This window comes from Gopherus evgoodei, chromosome 2, assembly GCF_007399415.2.
Source record: "Gopherus evgoodei ecotype Sinaloan lineage chromosome 2, rGopEvg1_v1.p, whole genome shotgun sequence".
Classification (NCBI taxonomy): Eukaryota; Metazoa; Chordata; order Testudines; family Testudinidae; genus Gopherus; species Gopherus evgoodei.
In genome coordinates, this window is record NC_044323.1 from 592,890 (window position 1) to 615,103 (window position 22,214).

A 22,214-nucleotide genomic window follows, 5' to 3' on the forward strand; every position below is an offset into this window, starting at 1 on the left:
AGACTCCTGTCTTGCCATGGAAGTGCCTAGCTCACTTGTGGACACTAAAACAAGGTGTGGTTTTCCCAGCTGCCTGCAAGAGCCCAGCTTGTGATGCTGTGTAGCAATGCAGTGACAACACAAAACACACTGCTACATGCTAGACACACTGCTGAGCCACACGACAGCGCTGCACTGTGACATAGCAGGCCAAAGGTGGTGTCTGTTTCCTGCCCTCTGAACACACAGCATCTAAAAAAGGCTGGGCTGAGATCCAGCCGCCCACTCTGGAGCATGTACTGCACACGAACAGGAGCAAGTCACCACCACAGGGTAAAATAGGTTCTCCTTGAAAGTGCTCCCCTCCTTGGCCACCTGGGGCCTGGCAGTCGTTAAAAAGGAGAAGCCCAGCTCAGGCTCATGCAAATCAGGCTGACCCACAGGCTATCATGATCACATCCTCCTGGACAGACGATCACAATCTCTGCCCTTTGCTCCTACATTCCTGCGTTTCCTCCTGGGTGCTGCACCCAGACTCACAGATGCTTTGGGCGGGCACAGCCCCTTCTCTTGCTAGGGTTTGAGTTACAAGAAGGCCTCAACCCACCCAACCTCCATTTTTGTGGGTGCAAAGTGGATCCAGTTTCCACTCCTGTCCTGGCACTAACGGGCCATCGATACCTGTCTGTTTCAGATGTCCACAGACCATGGGCTATAGAATTCACAGGGGCTCCATCTGCATGTGGCAGGGCTAGAGTTTGTCTGAATAGCTGCAGCAAACTGTACATTCCCCCCTCTGTTATTCAGAGACCAAAACACACTTCTGTCCTCTGCCACAGGAGGACAGAAAGGAGCCAAGGCCCGTGGAATTAGCTTTTACAATTTTATTTACAGACTTTAGAAAAACCCCATTTCTACCAAGCTGCTCTTTACAAAGCAGACAGGTTTACAGCAGCCCTTTGACCCTGGAAATCATGGGAAGGGGATTCTCTTCCCCTGGCCCCTCCTGAAAAGGAAACCCCAGTGTATTTTAGGTGTTAGAGTGTCAGTTCACCTCTCAATTGGAACTAAAAAACCTCAGCAGCCCAGATCTGTGATGCAGAATAAATACCTCGACGTGCGCCAAGGCAGAAAAGGAGAAGCCCACACAAGGCTGATAACAGGCTGAGCTGGGGAGATCAGAGAAGACAGGCAGCCAAATGCAGCATTTTGAAAGTAATCCCCCCCCCCCCTTATTCTGACATTTCACTGTGTACGTTTCCACTTCCCCTGAGCAGGCAGGAACGTGGACTAGAACCAGCAGCATCAAGGATTTATCTCAATCCAAACCTAACGTTCTAGAGAGGAGTTAAGCTCCAAGCCTCCAGCTGGGATTTTCTGAAAGCACCTAAAGGGAGCCTGGTGTCCAGCTCCCATTGACTCTGAATGGAATTTAGGCACCTAATTCCCAAAGGCTGTTCTGAAAATCCCAACCTAGCTGTCCTCGCTGGAGAACCGTCCATGAGTGCAACTCAGGGCCTGTGTCCCCCCTGCCTTGCACCCTCTGCTCAGTGACGCTGGCCCAGAGGGAGAGGCTGCAGCAAGCTGATCTGGAAGCGTTCTGCACCCACTTTGCAGGAGGGAAAAGACTGCACAGGGTGCAGGGCAGCGGAGAACTACGCCCTCTGAGTCCTTCCAGTGCCAAGAGTTAAATTCCTGGGCTGTTTCCAAGTTGGTAACAGCTGGTTTGAGGGTAGAAATATCGAAGAACAGCTGAGGGACCTGTTCTGCTTCAGAACAGAGGGGCCCAGGTTTGAGTCCCTGCTGCAGACCCAGGGCCCGTCCCCGAGAAGGAGCACGTCCTGCTGCGACTCTCAGCAGGTAATGGGGAGATGCTCATACCAGGAGCTTTTCCCGCACTCGGTGCATGCACGTGGTTGCTCTCCAGTCTGTGATCTCGTGTCTCAATGACATCGGAGCAGCCAATTAGCTGGGAACAGGGAGGACTGGTCACAAGGGACCTGGCCAAGCGACGTTATCAGACGTCGTTGGAGCCCATTGGTCAGACCGTCCAGTTACCAACAGGCAGAGCATGAGACCCAGATCCTCAATGGAGTTTCTGTGGTTAGGAGCAGCCCAGCCACCCCAGAAGAGAAGGGCCTGTTGGGGACGCTGGTGTGGTCACCATACGTGCTGGGCCTGCTCTGGGGACGGACACGGTCACTGTCCAGCCCTGCTTAACCTGGCATCCACACGCCCCAAATCCCCAGCCCGGGGGACAAGCAGAAGTGTGGAGGGCTCACAGCACTCAGGGCAGAGTGGAGAGAGCTGGAGCACCAGGCACTTTGGCCGAGGCCCCTGTACAGGTTTGGGTGGCCAAGGTCCCATGGGAGCCAGGTGCACAAGGTGAGAGCTCCCCTGTACCCAGGGATTCTCAGCTGGCCCAACCTGGCTGCTTTCTGCCCCCTTTGTGCCGCCTGAACACAGGGGGGCGCAAAGGGACCCGAATGCACCAGCCCAGCTGGCTCGTGTGGTGCAACCAAGACTGTTCCCACAGCGAGCGACGCCTCCTGCCTGGATTCTCAGTGTCCGTTTAACCTTCCCCGTGCCCAGGAGCGGTGGCTGCTCCTCCCAGGGGGAGCTGGCCACGGCAGTGCTCTGACCCGACGCATCCCTCCTGGAGCTGGGGGAAGCCCTGTCCCCGCACTCTGCACAGATGGTTTATCTGCAGGGCTCGGGTGGGCAGCAAACTCCCCAGGGACTCTATTCCTGGAGGGTCTCTGCCTCGCCTGGCCCAGGCCCAGGCCCAGGCCCAGGCCCGGCTGGCACATGGGTGGGATGTAACATGTCACATGGGCACAGTAGGGGATTGGCTCACCAAGCCCAGCTCAGGCCACTGCAGCCTGAGAGGCCCTGGCTCCCTGCTGCCAGCCCCGAGGTGCCCTCGGCAGCCTCGTGCAGGAGACGAGTCCTCTGGTGCTCTGCTGGCCTGTCCGGGTGGGCAATGCCCCACCCACACTGAGTGCCCTTGGAGGGACCCACTGGTGCATGGCTAGATGGCAAAGGTGGGCGAAGCTCCTCCTGCACTGGTGGGGCAGCCCCCCATGGCATGCACCCACTGGTGCTGCATTTACTCCTCGGGGGCAAAGCCCTGGCCACAGGCAGCGCGCACGGATTTGTGCTCTCAGAGGTGGGTCTTCTGGTGAGCCAGGAGCGTGTCCCGCTGGCTGAAGGCCTTGCCGCAGGCGGGGCAGGAGAAGGGCTGTTCGGCCACGTGCGGCTCATGGGGGAAGAGCAGGGGTCGCTTCTTGCGGAAGCGCTTCCGGCACTCGGCACAGGTGAAGGGCAGCTTGCCTGGGGGCATGTGCTGGTGCTGGAGGCAGCACTGAATCCGGCCGACGCTCTTGCCACACTCCCTGCACTTGGCGGGCTTCTCCACCAACAGGCTCTTCTGGGGGCTTAGCAGCGACTGCTTCTGCCCCGAGCACTTCTCACGCTTGGCACAGGGGCCGGGCCGCTCGGCACAGGGGCCGGGCCACTCACCCCCCACGGTTCTCTGTTGGCCCCCGGCTGCTGTGAGCTCCCCAGTGCCCCTCTTGCCCTGAGCCAACCTCCCCAGGACGCTTCTCCGCTGAGCCGCAGGGCCCTTGCGGGGGCTCTGGACCATGGTCCCTTTGGACGTTGCACAAACCGCCCTGGGGGGGCCTGGGCCTGGGCCCTCGCCCCGCTCCTCCGCACGATGCTCCTCTGCAAGTTGGAGCAGGATCTCGTCACCTGCCAGGGCAGAAGAACGCAGACGTTATTCATGTCACCTGCCAGGGAGGGAGGAAGCGAATTCTGCGATTTAGGAGCTCCTGCTTGGGAGTCAAGGCCCATGAAGCTGGCCGTGGTGAGCGAGCTGGGACACTCATCAAGACGCTGGTTTACTGGACTGGGCTCTGCAAATCCTTAGTTCCCTGAGAGAAGGGCAGAGGGGAAGTTTTCCCATCCCACTGTCTGAGGTGCTGGGGTCGGACCTGGGCTTTGAGATCACCAGCGATGAGGCTGCTTTGAGCTACTCTGGGCTTGCACAGCAGCCTCACATGGCCTGCTGGGAATTCCCCAGGTGGAATAACGCCGGCAGGGCCAGGCCTACGCCCCCGGCCAAGGGGCCGTGCTGGCGGGGGATGGGAGGGGCCCGATTAGCCCAGCGCCCCGTTTGCAGTCGCACTGCGCTGAAAGTTGGCTCTGACCAGCTCCTTTAGCCACTCACTGGTTCCGAGCTGTTGCTCCCCAATACTCACCTGTGCTGGGCTCTCCAGGGAGCCCCCTTTGCTCCAAAGCCGGCTGAGTCCCAGCACACAGCTCCGGCTCCGGTTTAATCCAGGGGGAACGGGCAGGCGCAGGAGCAGGAGATTCTGTTCACAGGGAAGAGCAGGCTGGGAATTAGCAGGAGGTTTCTAACCATCGGGACAGACGTCCTGGAAGGGGCTCCCGACAGAAGTGGAGGCAAGAGAAAGGGGTTTGAAAGTGAAGCGTGTATGTTTCTGAGCGGGTCGGGTTAGTCTATGCAGGGTTAAATGCACGTGACTACAGATAATCTGGTTTTGCAGGTTATGTAGAGGGCAGGCACTTCTCAGTTGTCGGAAGAGGTGAAAGGAGCAGTCCAGCCAGCTATGCCAGGCACCAGGGGACGCTTTGCTGGAAATACTAAGCCAGAACCTTTGTTGATGAAGTCAGAAGGAAAATTCCTTGCCCGACTGGCAAAGGCCAGAGAAAGAACAACTCTAAACTACCTAATCCCTGGCTTTTAGCGAGCTCACGGCCAGCGACAGAACATCACTTGTGTGTGAAAGGGTATAACGGGCTGAGCTTCTGAAGGGGCCATTAGTGTGTCTGCCTGTCCCATGCCAGCCAGCATGGGTTTGAGCACCCCCCACTGGGACTACTCCTTTTTGGGAGTCTCCGTCGTCAACATCTGTACAGGCTTAGCAAGGTTCGTCACTCTCTGGATGTGATAACTCCTGACTAGTGGGGCTTTTAGGCATGTTTGGAGCAACTGCACAAATTCTGCTTGGATTTAATACAGACATTTATGGCTAAATTAATATCTGGTGCCATCCTGGAAAATCAGGGCTATAAACAAATTTCCAGCAATGGGTTCCATGCTGGGGTGGCCTGCGATAGTGGGGACTGGACTCCGGGTCCCAGAGTCCCTGCCGCTCCTGGGGGATTAGGCTCCAGTTTGGTTTCTACTCCCACTTCCCCCCAAGTTGGCTGTTTAAAGCCGGTGCTGGCTCTTGCTGAAGGAGAGACGACACCTCTTTTGAATGGCTACAAAGGTGTTGGTGAGGCGTAAGAGGACGCAGAAAATGAGGGGCGAAGACCAATGGTCAGACCACCCAAAGAGGGAGAGGAGGAGGGGCTCTGGGGGGTGGCAGGGCCGGGGTGAGGAGGGGTGCAACCGGCTGGCTTGCGGCCTGTAAACTAACAACATGTTAGAGAGGTTGAGCCCAGACGAGCAGAAATGGTAAAATGGTCCAGCTGGATTCCCTGCTCATCCCCTCACACCCTGTGCCTACTGCTCTCAGCTGCTACTCACCAGGGCTGGGGCCTGCAGGGGTTCTGCCTTCTCCACAGACCGGCTGATCCTGCGCACAGGCCTCTTCCTCTCGTTTAATCCAGGACGAGACATCGGGGGGAACAACCTGAACCTCTGTTCAGGGCATAGAGAATTACACCGTGTTCCCCGCTCTCAGCCAGAGCCAAACACCCGATCTCAGGCCCCACCACCTTCACTTTGGACCCCTCCTCCACTCTAAGACAAGTTTGTGCGGCTCTGCTGAACGGCCAGAACACTACGGGACACCCCCGGCCTGCTGGGCTTAATGAACGCAGAGCACGTGCACTAACGGCCAGACGGGTCAGGCTCCCACGCTGGAGGCAAGGGAGCGAGAGCATCCTCTGCACGCAGGGCAGGCCCCGTCCCAGCTCCTGAGCGGAGGGGCTGCTCCCTGCCAGCACCCCCAGGGCACTGCCAGCCCCACACGGGGCGAGGCGATGGCAGGGTGTTGCTGTTGAAAGGCAGGAGGACAAGCCAGCAGAAGTTGGGTACAGCAATGCAGACGTGGGTGACAATCTGCCCAGAGGGTAAGAAAACTGCTGCTGGTCCCTGGAGATGGCTGGGCGCAGACGTAAGAGCTCCGGTTTGATTACTGCACTCGCCAGCTCCAAGATGGCAAAATCCGTTACTCACCAAAGCAGGGACTTCCACTGATTTCATTTTCCCCAGAGTCCCTTTGTCCCCCGCAGCCCAGATCCTCCTCCTGGTTAATCCACAATGAAATGTCTGGTGCAGAGACGGGGGATTCTGTTCAGAGGAAAGAGAAGCCCTCAGATTTTCAGAGGAGCCTAGGGGAGTTGGGCACCCAGTTCCCATGGAATGTCAGTGGAAGGTGGGGGCCCAAAATCACTAGGCTGCTTAGCCAATCCCAGCCAAGGATATTAAGGGTACATTGACTTTCGAGCTGGACGTGCAGCTGTGGCGGTGGGAGGGGCTGGGTGCCCCAGGTACATCTGTCACGGCTCAGATGAGATTGTACGTGGGGCAGCTAGTCCCTTCCACCGCGCGCCCCCACGGCTACATGTTAGCCTGCTTGTTTGATCAGAACTCCCGTGGGTCCGGCTCCTTGGCTGGCACTTCCCGTTTCCAGCCTGAACGCAGACACACCCTGTGTGTTTCTCCTCCCCACTGAGAGCTGGGCCAAGGAGCTTCACACCCATCTCCGCCCAGCACCATTTTTCAGAGGGGGCCTGCTCTGAATAGACGCTAGCGCAGCTCTGGTGGGAGGGGAAATGGAGGGCTGCAAACGGGTTTGATGCCAGAATGGTCAGGAAGGGGGTGGGGAGTTGAGATGGGGTAGGGGGAGAGCTGCAGATGGCACTCGCCGGGAAATCCACGTATGGGGAGGAGCAGCACGTTCGGAGAGCTTGCTGGAATTTCAGCTTCCCTTTGCTCTAGTGCTTCCTCCGGGGGCTGGATGAGTCTGTCTGGTCTCAGAGCCCGTTCAGGACACAGGACGTTCTGCAGCACACAGGCTGCCAGGGTTAAATTGTGTAACTGCCCCTGGGCTGTTCAGGGCTTTGGGTTCTCAAAGGAGCTTTTCCCACTTACTCCTTCCAGAGAGATCTTCTCTCTTCTCCCTGCCCTGCCTAACCTGGGGGTGGGGGGGCAGCCAGGGGACGTCCCGTGTCACAGGGTGTCTGGACACAGGTGATCAAACCAAACTAGAGGGAGAGGGGAGGAAGTGGTTGCAAGATCCTGATCCAAATTTGTGGCTTCATCCCATCGCTGCTTTCACCCGCTGGCTGGGATTAGATTAAAAAAAGCAAAGAATGGGAATACACACACAGGATGCTCAACCCCCTGGTGCAATCTCAGGGATTCGGGGGAAGCAACGTCCATTTCGCCCCAATTCCCCCAAACGTTCTCCTGTTCCTGGCACAAGTGTCGGATTGAAACGGAGGGAATGAAAGAGCTCACGAAGCTTTCACAGGATAGAGCCATTTAACTGCACATTCACCAGGCAGTCACACCTCCAGCAACGGGAATCCCCGGCCGTCAGTGGAACAGGACGACTGGGAACCCCGCTAAAGCGAGAGGCCTCAGGGCTCATTTCTGAGTGGTTTCAATGTACCCGGGCTGGGGTCTGCAGGGATCTCGCTCTCCTCTGAACGACCCTGATCCCCCACACACGGTTCCTCCCCTCGTTCAATCCGGGACAGAAGGTCAGGTTTGGAAATGGCGTAATCTGCAGATGGAGAGAGACGCTCCAGTGTTTGAGTCACACAGAAGGACACACATTACAGATCATTATCAATGGTTTTAAATACCCAACCCCCGACTGCTGGGGTGACAGGCGACGTGAAGAGACGCTGCACAGTTACAGGGATACCCTGCACCGGGGCGGGCGCTGATCCTCTGATGGGTGGGGCTCTCTGATTCTTCCTAAGGGACGGGGCTGCCATGGGCACAGCAAGTATTAATCCACATGCCTATTTATTAAGCACCAAGAAGTTGAGCAGGGAGCCACGCACAGAGGGGCAGCAGGGTTCCTTTGGACACTATTTATACTACAATACAACTGTGCCACGGAGCTGGGGGGCGCCGGGGCTGCTCTCCGACACACAATGTACAGTCACATCCTGAAATTCCAGGTGCAGGATCATAGCCAAGGAAAACTTGGGGCGAAGTGGGCAGTGCATCTGGGGTATCGAATTTGCTGTCCACTGTCAACCCTTGGGATTATTCCCTTCCTTTCTCCTAATTACATGATGTATCTTGGGGATGGAAATATCGGTTAAAAAAAGTGACCATCCCTGCCCCTGCCATCCTGACACGCAGCCACTGGGGTTAACGGTTAACTTGGGTTAACCAGTGAGCCTGATGCTTACCAGTTACCTGGTTAACCTTTTACATCCCTAATGTGTCAGGCTTTTCCCCGCTTCAGCTGCTTTTCAGATGCTCCAGTTTTCTGTCCGATAGGAAATGTTACAACTTGCGATTCTGCACTAGTGGTGCTGACTGTGGAGGCTGCGAAATGAAGCGGATCCAACTCATTTTGCTTGAGGATCCAGAAAAGTTCAGGGGTTGGGTTCCCGTTACAAAGTGACCAGGTGAACTCAGCCCAGCTCTGCAGCAGCGAACAATGGACAGGTGACAGGAGACAGCTCAGGGACCTGGGACAAGGGCAGCGAAGGTTGTTGCTATGGCAGCCTGGCTCGTGGGAGCCCTGGCGCTGGCCAGTCTGAACTCTCGTAACCGCTGGTCTCTGCGCTGCCCCAGGCACGTTCCAGCTGGCTAATAAACCCGCCCTAGTGCCTAGCAGCCACTCACTGAATAACAGGTCCATGTACAGTCCCTTCCCTGGGCCTGTCTACACTCCCTTCTCTCAGGGCACTGCCACTTTCCCCAGTGGCTGTTGGGGGACAGGGGAGATTTAGACCTGCCCTCTACTCCAGGTCCTAGCCCAGGGACCCTCTAAGTATCAGCCACATGCCATATTCCTTTAACTACCTGTGTTTCCCTGGGCCACCTCTCCATAGCCTGTCTTAATTGTCCTGGTAGCCAGCCAGCAGCAACTCCCTCATTCTCTGGTACCCGCCAGCAACTACCTGCCTTAGCCCCTGCAGCCAGCCAGAAGCACCTCTTATTCCCCTGGTCCCTGCAAGCAGACTTCCCCGTGCTGAGTCCTGCCTGCAGTGAGCTGTCCATGGTTCTGCTGCTCTTCCCGCCAGCCAGGAACCCCCAGTTTTTCCTCTTTCAGCTCCAAGCAGCAACTGACAGCTCTTCCTCCGCTGCTCTCTTTTATGGCCCTTCTGGCCCGACTGGCTGCTCCATTAGCCCCTCTGATTGGCTGCTTCCCTTGCCACCACTCTAGGCTGCACGGGACCTCCAGATGTAGTTCACCCTGTTACAGGTACCCACACACACCAGCACTGAATTTGGTCCATTATCTAGAGTTGGAATGGGATGGTCCATACAATCAGTGATAGGACATGGAATCTCTCTCCTAGATGACTGGTTCAAATCCAGCTCAGGTCAGTGGGGAACACAAGCCATTACCCTCTGGCGGCTGGTTGGAAAGTACCTGAGTAATGTGACTTGGGGTCTCCATGCAGTCGAATCACAGAAACCACCTTCGCAGTTAGAACTAGTAACTGGCTGTTCTAGCCAACAGGACAAGGAGAGAGTGGGAATGAAGTTCATAGATGAAATAGCGAGACCTCCAGTGCTCCCTGCTACACCATGTCACTACGTTCACTTGGGACCGAAAAGGTTTCCATTAGCTCAAATACAACTTCTGTCTTCAGTCAGGAGATCTGACATTAACACAACATGCACGTGCATGTGTAGAATATGCACACTCAATAACACCCACCATCTAGGCTATATGTAGAAAGCACCGGAGATGGAGCAACAAGGAACAACACGGTGTATTTTAATCTCTTTTTAAAAAGCACCATCAGTCAAAGACGCACAGTACAAGGATTTTACCTACTGATCAAACAGGAATCAAAAGAACTGGAGAATAAACTTGAGCTGGAGCCAACTCTACCTTCCGTGATCTCACAGCTTCTCGTAAGCGAGTGAAGAAAAAAGAATTACCCAGGGAGATCAGGGCCTCATAATTCCCCTTCATCATGTTCTTGTAAAGCTCCTTCTGCCATTCCTCTAAGCTCCCCCACTCCGGCTCGTTGAAATAGACAGCGACGTCGTCGAACGTCACCGGCACCTGGAATCACAAGTGTTGCACACTCAGTACCTCCTGGGTCAATCCCACCTGTCGTATGAATCAGCAGAGATGGGGAGGATCAATGTCACCTGGCTATTATTGGGGAAATTATTAGAAATGGGTTTCACAAAAAGCACCCCAGACATCACAGCTAAAGCTGCATGAGGCTATGCTGCCCCTACCCCCGCACCAGCAGAGCTGGAAAGGAAAATCTGAATTTGGTCAGGTGGAGAGTAGAGCAGAGACTGCTTCCAGCTCTCAATCAATGCAAGCTGCCACTCTCCCCCAGGATCAGTGCTGGAGCTTCCATCTTGCCCTCCAGGTACCAGGCAGCACAGCTCAAATGCTGCTAGGGACTCCACATCTGCAGCTGCACCCAGATCCTCCTTTCACAGGGGTGACCCTTCCCAGGCCCTCGGCAGGTTTCAGGAACTGGGACGATGCTATTGTAGAAGCAGTATTCTCCGAGTACTGATCCAAAGGGGATCATCTGGCCCCAGCAATTAACTGAGCTAGGAGGTCCCTGGGAAGCGACTCTTTGTTCAGGTTTTGCCTACAGAATTTGTTCTCTGAAGCTGCAAATACTGAGCAACATTTTAACTTAACCAAGGTTCCTGTTACCACCATATGTGAGCGCCCCACAGTCTGATGTGTGTAGCCTTACAATAGGCCTGTGAGGCAGGGCAGTGCTGTTATGCCCATTGTACAGATGGGGAACTGAGGCACACACAGGCTAAGTGACTTGCCCCAGGACACACAAGAAGCCTGGGACTGAGCCAGATCTCCTGAGTCCCAGCTCAGTGCCCTATCCCCTAGGCCGTCCTTCCTCCCCTGCAGACATCTGAACACTGCACTCTGATATGGAGCCTGAGCGCTGATAGCTGGGGGCTGACGCCACAGAGTAACAGCGGGGAGGGAATGGACCAGCATAGCCACGGCGTTCCTAACCAGTGTGATTTCAGGCACCGCCACACAGGTTGGCAGCCAGATCGTATCACTCCGTTCGTCCAAACCACTTTAGGCTGGTGAATAAGGAACAGCCAATGCAGCGTCAGAGCAGCAGGTCACAACACAATTCGCCTGTGTGCTATTGTAGCACGTTTCTGTAACTTGGTTAGAACATACCCTGGTCCTCCCAGAAGAGAGAGGAGCAATCATGCTACAGAGCATGGCCCTGACTGGGGAAATCTTGCTGTAGACATAGGCGCCAACTCTGTGGGTGCTCCAGGGCTGGAGCACCCACAGAAAAAAATTGGTGGGTGCTCAGCATCCACCAGCAGCTCCCCGTGGCCCTGCCTCGCCCCCCTGCTCCAGCTCACCTCCGCCTCCTCCGCGAGCACGCCGCCGCGTCCTGCTTCTCCCTCCTCTCTCCCAGCGCTTGCACCGTGAAACAGCTGATTCGTGGGGCAGGGAGGGAGGGGGGAAGGGGGAACGCAGCACTCAGGGGGAAGAGGAGGGCCGGGGCCGGGATTTGGGAAAGGGACCCAATAGGGCAGGGGTCCCCAACGCAGTGCCTGCGGGCACCATGGCACCCACCAGGGCGTCTAAGTACGCCCGCGTACTGGCTGGTGGATGAGCATCCGCTGAAATGCCGCTGACAAGCTGTGTCATCCAGAGGCATCGCTGCTGAAATGCTGCCGATTTTCGATGGCATTTCAGCGGCGACACCGCTGGATGCTGCTGCTTGTCAGCAGTATTTCGGCGGCGACAGCGCCTATTGATGTTGCGGTATTTCGACGGCGACGCCTACTGACGTTGCCGCTTGTCAGCAGCATTTTGGCGGATGCTTGTCTGCCACCACAGTCCTCCTTGGCTCGTCCAGACGAAATAAGTTGAGGACCACTGCAATAGGGGCAGGGAGGGGGTGGAGTTAGGGTGGGGACTTTGGGGATGGGGTTGGAATGGGGGTGGGGCCAGTGGTAAGCGATGGGGGGCACGGACACCCACCAGCGCCAGAGAAAGTTGGCGTCTATGGCTGTGGAGATGGAATGTCAACAGGAAAATAAATCTTTCAATAGACTGACGAGAGAAAGAGGCCACGATTTTCAAAAGTGGATGTCTAAAGCAAGGCCTGGTCTACACCTAAAACTTAGGTCGATCTCATTTCATCGCTCAGGGCTGTGAAAAATTCACACGCCCAAAAGAAGTCGTTAACCTGACCTCTAAGCCCCAGAATTCTTCTGTCAATTTAGCCACCACCTCTCGGAGAGGTGGCTTACTACAGTGATGGACAAACCCCTGCCATTGCAGTAATGAATGTCTGTAACACGGTAACAGTTCCAGGATACACATACCCATCGGCTCAGGCATTCACCCTGTTATGCCAAGAGGTACAGTGACTGCAGAGGTCACCAACCTCTGACACTGGATGTACGCGCTTCTTTCAATTAACATAACCATCGGGGGAAATTAATCCCAAAATCTCCACCTAAGACAAAATCTCCACCATAACACACAGAAACGACGAAACTGAGAAGGGAGAAAGCCAGCAAGTAACAGCTTGGGTGTTAGGAACACAGGTTAGTACTGGACCCTAGGAAAGCCTAGAGAGATTTTGGCTTTGGTGCTGGCTACAGAGGCTTGGGGCTATAAGCTTATGACAACACTCTTTTAGCGTTTGGTTCCTCTCCTGCCTTGGTAGAACCTGGACTTTGTACCTTCCTTGTAAATAAACAGCATTCCAACAAAGAAGATACCATCAATATCGAATTCCAGTGGAACATCCCCAAGGCCCTGCACTCTGACTAGCTGCTCAGGTCACAAAGGGCAATATTTAGGCAATGAATAAATACCCCGATATTCCAGAGTGCCGAGCACACAGCAACACCCGCGGACTCCAACGTTAGCAGCTGGGTGTTCAGCACTTGGAGAATCAGGCCACTTATTCATTGCCTAAATACAGAGATAGGAACCCAGCTTTACGCACTGACTCTTGAAAATCTCTGCACGTGATTTAGTTCTGCCCCTCAGTGCCAGCTGGGATATTGTTACCTTGGGGACCTCTCCCCTACTGCCTGGAGGAAGCCTCAGGATCCAGAAGTTCCTGTTCTTCAGCAGGTTCTCCATGTTCTCCAGCCTCCTCTGCAGCCGTCCATACCCCTGGATCAGAGTTCCCAGCGCTGCCCACTTACTCTCCAGCTGGCTTTCAAATTGCATCATTGTTTTCTCACAATCGACTAATTTCTTCTCCGCTGTTCCCACTCTCCTCTCCAGAGTTAGCAACCGCGTGGCATGGGACTCCACCGTCCTGTCCACAGCTTGGATTGCAGCTACTGCGGGCCACATGGAAAGCCTTGCCGGTTGCAGCCGGCTCTCTCTCTCAGACGTCTGTCTGGGGTCAGAGCGGGATTGGAACGGCATCGGGCGCTTTGACTCCGGGGCCCATTCTGGAGCCTGTTTGCAAGGACAGAAACATAAGCGGAGCTGGGGGCTCATTATTCCACAAACAAAACTCCACTGAAAAGGGACTGAGGCTGAGCAGGAGTGAGATGCCCTGAAAAGCCAGGAAAGGCCAACGGCCTCCTCTGAACCTGCTGTCCACACAGAGCATGTCCGCTAAGCGCCCCGCTCTGCGTCAGCAAACGGAATTCCTCTGTGGAGACGCACGACACATTTCTCCAGCCCAGTAGCCGCAAACCCTTCCCCGACACCCCCACGGATACTGTGACATGGGCGCACAGGACCAGCGGGGGAGGGAGTATCCTGTCTCTAAGGGGGGGAGGGTGACATGCACACAGAACCAGCGGGGGAGGGGGTGTCCTGTTTCTATGGGGGGGAGGGGGCACAAGGCGCCGTTAAGGACGTGCTAAGAACGTGGTGCACAAAGAGCATTTCCGGATCACTGGCGGGAGCAGCAAGTTCCTTGACACGATGCCGAGTCTCTCGCTGTCTGTGGGAAGCTGCAGTGTGGGGTACGGTGAAGGGGAGTCTCAGACACTGTCAGTTCCTTGCTTCTTATGATTTCCCTCGGGGGTGGGGGGGGTGTCACACCTACCCAGCCAGACCTGTTAGACAAAGGTTTGGTTTATGGAATTTCCACAGGGTTTAATACATGAAGTGTAGGAGGCTTTTGTGTGTGAGGGTAGGGGAGGAGGGCTTGGAAAGGCAGAGCTGTCCTTCCTTCCCCCACCCCCCATCTCTGATGGCATGTGGGCATATGGAGAGAGTGGTGGTCTCCAGCGGGGGAGAAGGAAAGAACAGGGTGACTGGAGCTGGGGGATCTAACTGGGTGGATGGGGGAGCTGACAGAACCGGCTGTACTCTCCCTAAATCCAGCACAACAGTGCCTGAAGGGCGTGGGGGCTGAGCACCGCTCCGAGCCCTTGTGGGCGAGGAGAGATGGCCACAGCAGTGCTTCCCAACCTCTTTGGCCCAGGACCCACTGGTAAAAGTTGAGGGCTTGTCACAGCCCAGTAAATAGGCCCCCCGGGTGTGTGTGTGTGTGTTGAGAACTGCCCCAGGAAGGGGGCTCAGGGCCTGTGGGTGGGCGTGCAGAGCCCACTCCACACTCACCTTGCAGCAGCAGCTCCTGCCCTGCTCAGCTCCCTGCTCCAAGAGTCGTGACCTCCGGGGTTGCAGCACTGCACAGGTTTGCCCCTGCCCCACTAATGGGGGCCAACTGCTCCACAATTGTGCAAGTGGCCTTGTGACTGGGCATATGGGTTCCGCGCCACTCACTCCTCTCTGGCTTGGCCGGCCCCGTTGTCATGATGGAGGGGCAACTGGGCCAAACCCAAGCGGCACTGTGACCCCAAAGATCACAGTCCCCAGAGCGGGGAGTCAAGCCCAGCCTGCCTCACGAGACTGGAGCTGCAGGAGCCGCCACGTGGCCCTTTGAAAAGTTCTGGCACTCTAGCTTTGGGTCATGGCCCACAGGCTGAGAAATCCTGGACTAGAGCATTGCCTGCTAACGCTCCAGCTCCGTGGGGGACTGTGCGCTAGGTCGCATCTCCCTGCTGGTCGCAGCTGTAGAGGACTTTCAGCCCCAAGCTCTGCTTCCATTCACCAGTGCTGGCGGGGATCAGGGTCCCCTGGAGACCGAGATACAATAACACCAGGAATCGGCCCAGTTCCAGCTGCCTCTCCTGACTGAAACAGGCCCTGTCAAGATTTCTATCCTAAATAATCCACCTGAGATCTTCCTGCTGCTGCCTGAAATCATCCCCACCCACACAGGGCCATGCAACCAAGCCAGAGGTAATGCTTACACTCTGAAGGCCGGATCCTGGGAAGAGCCAAGCACCTCCTGAAAAGTGGAGCTTTGTTAGTACTTCTCAGGAGATGTGCAGCGCCTTGTCGCAGGATCAGTTCTTGCCGTAAGACACAGCACAACGAAGGGCGGCAATGAGTATTTGGAATTGTGTGTGTCATGTGGTAATGGCTAAGAGACCCAGAGGTGGCCCAGACCCCCCTGTGCCCAGTGCTGTTAAAACACAATATGATCAAACTGTTCTGTATTTGCAGGGAGCCTGGCACAGAGGGGTCCTGGACCCTGACGGGGGCTCTTAGCCATTACCACAAGACACACAAATAATGTTTGCAATTAATGTTAACTGCTTTATCCTCCCTTCCCCACCTGCCCCTCCCTGCTCACTCCCCCTCCAAATACTTGTTACTCTGTGGGAAGAGGGAGGGTTTGCTATAGGACTGGCACCCTAAGAAATAGCACAAGGGTCCTCAAACTGGGGGTTGCGACTCCTCAGGGGGTCGCCAGGTTATTACGGGGGGAGTCGCCAGCTGTCAGCCTCAACCCCAAACCCTGCTTTGCCTCCAGCATTTATAATGGTGTTAAATATATAAAAAGTGTTTTTAATTTATAAGGGTGGGGAGGGGGTCGCACTCAGAGGCTTGCTGTGTGAAAGGGGTCACCAGTTCAAAAGTTTGAGAACCACTGAAGCAGAGTACCCCTTGCTCCCTAGCTCAGGGGTGAGCAGTTTTACCCCCCACCCATTGCTCTCTGCCCTGCTGCCATTAAATACGTCCCATGGCCGACAGGCTCCAGCAGCCTGGACTGACACCCACGGAGCAGACTTCTCAGCAGCCTGGACTGACTTCTCAGGCTTCAGTGTGGGAGGCCTGAATGGAGAGACTTTGCCCCGCTTTCCAGGGGTGCCTGACACTGGGCCCCAAACACTGAGGGTATGGCTACACTTGCAGCTGTACAGCGCTGGGAGTTACAGCTCTCTTCGTACAGCTGTGTAGGGAAAGCGCTGCAGCGTGGCCACATTTGCAGCGCTATTGTGAGTCTCCGAACAGGCATTCTGGGATACCTCCGAAGGCCAATTACAGCGCTTTTGGTGGCCATACTGGCAGAGCAGCGCTGCATCACCAGCGCTGCAATCGTTATACCCCAGGCAGAGCAGGAGTACAGCCAGCGCTGCAGAGAGGCAGATGCAGCACTGTATGTGCCTTGCAAGTGTGGACGGTAAGTTGCAGCGCTGTAAACCCACCACCAGCGCTGCGACTCTCCAGTGTAGCCAAGCCCTGAGGTGCAGGTGGTCAGCGAAGGTCTCTGGCAACGCCGGGCGAGGGAACAGGGCACTTCTCTCCAGCTCCAACTGACAATCAGATCCCAAACCGCCAGGCCAGAGGGGCTGGAGAGAGAGTTTCCAACCCCTGCCCCTGACAGCAGGACCCAGCCCCCAGGGAATTCAGAGTTATGCTCCTCAAAGCACAAGGCAGCACCGAAGCCAGGATCAGTTTAACTCCCCTCCCCGTTCAGACACCTGGAGCTAGAAAGCATGCTTATAAAATTTGCAGGTGACACCAGGCTAGGAGGGGTTGCAAGCACCTTGGAGGACAGATTTAAAACAAACTGACCATGACAAATGAGAGCATGGGTCTGAATTCAACAAGAGGAAATTCAACAGAGACAAGTGCAAAGCACTCCATTGGGAAAGAAAAATCGAAGCACAGCTACAAAATGGGGACGGACTGGCTAGGTGGCTGGGCTGCTGAAAAAGAACTGGGGGGGGGGGTTCCAGCTGACCACGAACTGAACAGGAGTTGTCAATGGGATGCAGCTGCAAAAAGGCTAATGTGATGCTGGGGTGTGTTAACGGGAGTGTTGTAGGTAAAACGGCTGGACTCTGGGGAGCCCCAGCCAGGGGGAGCTTCCAGTTCAATTCTGGGCACCACGAGTGGGAAAAGAGGTGGACAAAGTGGAAAGAGTCCAGAGGAAAGCGACAAAAACCCTGACCTAGGAGCGGAGGACGTGCTGAAAACACTGGGCAGGTTTAGTGCCAAGGAAAGAGCCCCGGGGGAGCCCTGCTCCACCTTCCCAGGCGCGGAGGGGCGCACCGGAGAGAGCGGGCTTCTCTGCAGCAGGGACACTCGGGGAGGGGGGTATTTGAGAGCCGCTTTTCACCCCCAGGCGCTGGCCCAGGCTCCCCAGGGGGCTGTGGCGTCCGCAGCACTGGAGAGGTTTCAAAACAAGCTGGACAAACTCCAGTCAGGGCCGGACCGGGGTTCCTGGGCCCGGCCTCAGCGCAGGGGCTGCACCCGAACCCCCCGCGCTCCCCGCGGCCCGGCTCCCGGGGCCCAGGCCGGGCGGGGAGAAGCTCCCGGGGCCCGAGGCTCCCCCGCCCGCCGGGCCCTTACCTGGGCAGCGGCCCGCTCGGCCATGGCCCCCCCGGGCGGGCGGGCGGGGCTTCTCCAGCGGGCCCGGCCGAGCCCGAGCTCCGCTCCCGCTCCGGGCTGGGCAGAGTCCCGGCGCCGCCTCGCCACGGGCCGGCCCCGCTGCCGGGCGGAGCAGAGCGAGCGCGGCAGGGAGGCAGGGAGGGAGCCGCGGCCTGGCTGCGGGGCGGCAGCGGGGCCGGGAGCGGCGGGATCCGGGTTTCCGCGCGGCCCAGGACGCGGCTTCCAGGCTCTGTCCCCAGCCCGAGCTCGGCCCGCCCCTGGGGAGGAGGAGGCGGCGGCTGCCGGGGCGCTACAGGGCGGCAGCACCGAGGGGCGGGCCGGGTTTTCTTCCCATTGAGAAACAGGCGGAAACCCGGGCTCTGCATTTGCCTAATTTGCTTTGAAGTGCAGCTGCCCTCCCGCGGGTCCCTGGGTCAGCCCCAAACCCAGGCAGCTCCCCGCAGTGGGGCCAGGGTGACCCGATGGCCCAGCTTTAGGGTCTTTTTCTTATATAGGCTCCTGTTACCCCGCAGCCTGTCCCAGTTTTTCACGTTTGCTGTCTGCTCAGCCAAAGTGGGCCTGAGGCAAGATCTGCCAGGCAAAGCCCTGCGCCCAGGCTGCAGCTGTGAGCCGGTAGAAACCAAACTACCCCCCAGCCCTCAGCCCCGGATAGAAACCAAACTAGCCCTCAGCCCCGGATAGAAACCAAACTACCCCCCAGCCATCAGCCCCGGATAGAAACCAAACTAGCCCTCAGCCCCGGATAGAAACCAAACTACCCCTCAGCCCTCAGCCCCGGATAGAAACCAAACTACCCCCCAGCCCTCAGCCCCGGCTAGAAGCCAAACTACCCCCCAGCCATCAGCTGCTTGCACCGGCTCGGAAGCATTTCTCCAGGAGGGGAAAATCTCTCCCATCCATTGCCAGGCCCCTGGGCCATGGAGCTGGCCTGGAAAATAAGCTGCTCTTTGCTTCTGGGGAGAGACTCGCCCAGTGCCAGAAGCAGAAGCTGGCCCTGCCTGGGAAAGGAAAGGCACAGAGAGGATAACACCTCGTGAAGAATAAGGCTCTTTGGCCCCAACAGGGCAATATAATAAAGGAAATGAGTATCTGAATGTTCACGGCCCAGTGGCTCCCTCCAGCCCACCTGCTAAACGCTAACCCCAGTGCAGGCCTGTGTGGAGAGGGCCAACCGCCGACCCTAAGCCCAGTCAGTCATAGCCAGGCCCTAGGGCAGAATAATCATTCCCGCCATCTCCACTCCCCAAGCTGCATGAGACTCTGGGCCCCCAGCAGTTGCAGAGACACACATTCCCACTTGGTGAGGCTGGCAGCCTTGGCCAGTCACAGCCATGGCAGGACACACACAGGCTGGGATGCTGCACCAGGAAGCAGAGGAAGGGCTGAGAGGGCTTCACATCCCCAACCCCGACAGGCTATTTTCCAGCCTTCACTTGCCCTTCCCAGCATTTGTCTGACAGTCCCCCAAACATTACGCTCCTGCTCTCCCACTGATTTTATCCATCAACATGTGGCACACAAACATGTCTTCTTTTGGGCGGTGACTGTTACCAGCTAAGTAAAATGGCACCTGATCAGTGCTGGATGGAGGACCAGACCTCCAAGAAAAGGCAGGAGGCGGCAGGCATTTCAGCAATAGCACGTGTAGCTTTACTTTGGGGCACTGTATTCTCCCACCCACCCGGTACAAAGAGGTGAGATGATCTCCTAGCAAGGAAATATGTACAAGCATGGCAAAGGATGGCCAGAGCTAGAGAAGACTGGAAGACGTGTTGTGATCGGCTCAGCTTCAACTGATGAAGGACTGACAGTCTACACTGTATTCTGTTCTATACAGGTTCTCACCCCACATTCCTCCCCAGAGCACTGGAGCACCTTCCGGCAGTGCATTAAACACTGTGACTAACAGCTGGGACATTTGTTCTCTCCCCAGATGTAGCAGTGTTTGCAGTGGAGCGTCCCGGCTGGATACACGCACAGCTCTGTGGTTATGTCAGAGAAGGCAAGGTCTAAAAACTGCCCCATGCACGTAGGACACGGCTACATGGCCCCGCAGGTCAGACGACCACGCTGTATGCTGCAGTGTGCATTATAACGCTGCACAGCACCCACCCTGTGTAGACCCTGCAAGTGCAAACGAAAAAGGACTTTAGTTCACATGACCAGAGGTGGACTACACTAATGTGAAGTAGGTCACTCTCCATCCACACTCACAGGATAATCACAGGGCAGCACTGCAGTTTACACCCCTGCAGTTCAAACTACCGGGCCATGTAGATGAGCCTTTAGAGCAGAGAGTGGTGAGGTTTGTGACAGGCTGGGGGGAGTTCATTCCATAGTCTTGGGCTTTGTCTTTAGTTTATGCAATGATGGTCAGCAAGATGCCCACCATGCTCCACCTCAGAGATGGCAGCATTTACATAGGGTATGTCTAGACTACCCGCCAGATTGGCGGGTAGAGATCGATCTATCGGAGATTGATATATCGTGTCTCATCTAGACGCGATATATCCACCCCCGAACGTGCTCCCATGGACTCTGGAGCTCCGCCAGGGCAAACGGCGGAAGCAGAGTTGACGGGGGAGCCGCGGCCGTCAATCCTGCACTGTGAGGACGGGAGGTAAGTCGGAAGAAGATACGTCGACTTCAGCTATGCTATTCCCGGAGCTGAGGTTGCATATCCTACATTGACACCCCCACCTCAGTGTAGACCAGGCCATAGAGTATTAAATGACTCCTATACATGCACTATAAAACATAGAGGGAACCTTTAAAAATCACTCTGAAATCACCACGTGAACACCAAATAGGTGGAATTCCTTTGTCATAATGATATCAAGTGTTTCAAAAGGAATGTTACAGCACATTAACAAACATTTCACTGCAGGTCAATACTGCTAGCCCTGGCATACAGCTCACTGAAGGCAAGCTGAACGCAGTACCTGCAGGATCAGACTTTCATTTCTTCTTCACTCGTTCCTTTTTCTGTGTTCACGAGGCTTTCACTGTAAAGAGACACCAGCCTATAAGTCTCCCCCCACTGCCAACACATTCTCCATGGACGAGCCTGCTGGTTATACTCCGGCCCTCAGCTGATCCTGTTCTCCCAGGTGACACTTCAAAGTCCACTGGTGTCTAAAGTATTCGGCGCACTCGGGGGCTCTCTCAAGTGGACCCGCCAATGCTCGCGGAGGTGCTGCTTCCGTGTGAAGTTTTTGACGCACTCCGTGCACTGGTAGGGGCGCTCCCCAGTGTGAACACGCTGGTGCCCCAGGAGATGGTGCTTCTGCGAGAAGCGTTTTGGGCACTGGGTGCAGTGATATGGCTTCTCGCCCGTGTGGATCTGCTGGTGCTTCAGGAGATGGTGCGTGCGGCTGAAGCTCTTGCCACACTCATTGCAGTGGTAGGGCCGCTCCCCAGTGTGGATCCTGTAGTGGTTGGTGAGCTTGGATTTATCCGTGAAGCTTTTCTCACACGCTGGGCATTTATAGGGTCTCTCCCCCGTGTGGCTCATCTGGTGTCGGATGAGGTGGGAAGAGCGGCTGAAGCATTTCTCACAGTATGGACAGATAAGAGGCCCTTGGCCCTTCTCTGCATGGGTTCTCTGGTGTATGAGGAGGTTGATGTGCAGCCGAAAGCTTTTCCTGCACTCTGTGCACACGTACAGCCGCTCTCCTGCCTGCAGGAGATGAGGATTGCTTAGGCTGGAGTTCGGACTGAAGCCGCTATCGCACGCCGTGCTTGGACAGCATCTGCCTCTTGCTGGGTCAGACTGGAGACTGAGCATCTGTGCCACGCTTTGCTGATGGTCTGGAAAGCTGCCAGCTCCCTCTCCTGCATGGACTGTCTGGTGCAGCAGGTACTGCTGCTTGTGACTGAGGCCCTTTGCACATTTCGGATAGTCATAGGGTCCTGCTCTTGTGTGACTCCTCTGGTGAATGATAAGGCTTTTCTTTAGCCTAAAGCCTTTCCCGCACTCGGCACACTTATTAGGCCTGTCTTTGGCAGACTTGCTCTGGTGAATGGCGACTGGCTTGTTGCTGAAACCTCTTTCATGCTGAGCTGATCCCCTCCTTCCTGGGTGGTTCTTCAATTGTGATACTGCACTGGACCAACCCTCCTCAGGACCCTGCCCAACGTCCTCCTGGGACATTCCTGTTAACATTCCAAGTGCTTCCAGGATGGCAGGGCATTCCTCTTGCTCAGTTTTGATCAGGATCCCATAATCTGCTGGATAGGAGAGAGAGCAAGCTTTTATTTCAGCCTTGTTATTCATGTCTATTATTTGTTGGCTGCCTTCCCCTGCATGCACCAAAGTTTTCAAAACTGGGGGCCTAAACTCAC

General features: G+C 56.0%; 3 protein-coding genes across 7 annotated transcripts in view; all 3 read right to left on the bottom strand.

The window, feature by feature from the left end:
• LOC115645274 (zinc finger protein 774-like) overlaps positions 1-17,892 on the bottom strand; it is a 79,937-nt gene extending 62,045 nt beyond the window's left edge. The window contains exon 1 of one of the 2 annotated variants that reach the window (XM_030549660.1): positions 17,832-17,892. In XM_030549660.1, the coding sequence (XP_030405520.1) occupies positions 17,832-17,855 (24 nt within the window). In that variant the 5' untranslated portion in view covers positions 17,856-17,892. The remainder of the gene's footprint in view (positions 1-17,831) is intronic. The other variant, XM_030549664.1, reaches the window with a different exon arrangement.
• Positions 849-16,047, bottom strand: LOC115645286 (zinc finger protein 398-like). 2 transcript variants are annotated; one of them, XM_030549701.1, is made up of 8 exons: positions 13,883-16,047; positions 13,224-13,625; positions 10,106-10,232; positions 7,635-7,748; positions 6,194-6,307; positions 5,540-5,653; positions 4,242-4,355; positions 849-3,732 (listed from the first exon to the last, which is right to left on the bottom strand). In XM_030549701.1, the coding sequence occupies exons 2-8, from the start codon at positions 13,590-13,592 to the stop codon at positions 3,143-3,145; spliced, it is 1,542 nt and encodes a 513-aa protein (XP_030405561.1). In that variant the 5' UTR covers positions 13,593-13,625; positions 13,883-16,047; the 3' UTR covers positions 849-3,142. The 2 variants fall into 2 exon arrangements, with proteins under 2 accessions (XP_030405561.1, XP_030405560.1); XM_030549700.1 differs by having other exon boundaries at positions 13,224-16,047.
• A 2,789-nt stretch (positions 17,893-20,681) lies between the features above and the next one.
• The window catches only part of LOC115645272 (zinc finger protein 777-like), a 46,962-nt gene continuing 45,429 nt past the window's right edge, over positions 20,682-22,214 (bottom strand). For all 3 annotated transcript variants that reach the window (XM_030549656.1, XM_030549654.1, XM_030549655.1), the window contains one exon: positions 20,682-22,100. In XM_030549656.1, the coding sequence (XP_030405516.1) occupies positions 20,989-22,100 (1,112 nt within the window). In that variant the 3' untranslated portion in view covers positions 20,682-20,988. The remainder of the gene's footprint in view (positions 22,101-22,214) is intronic.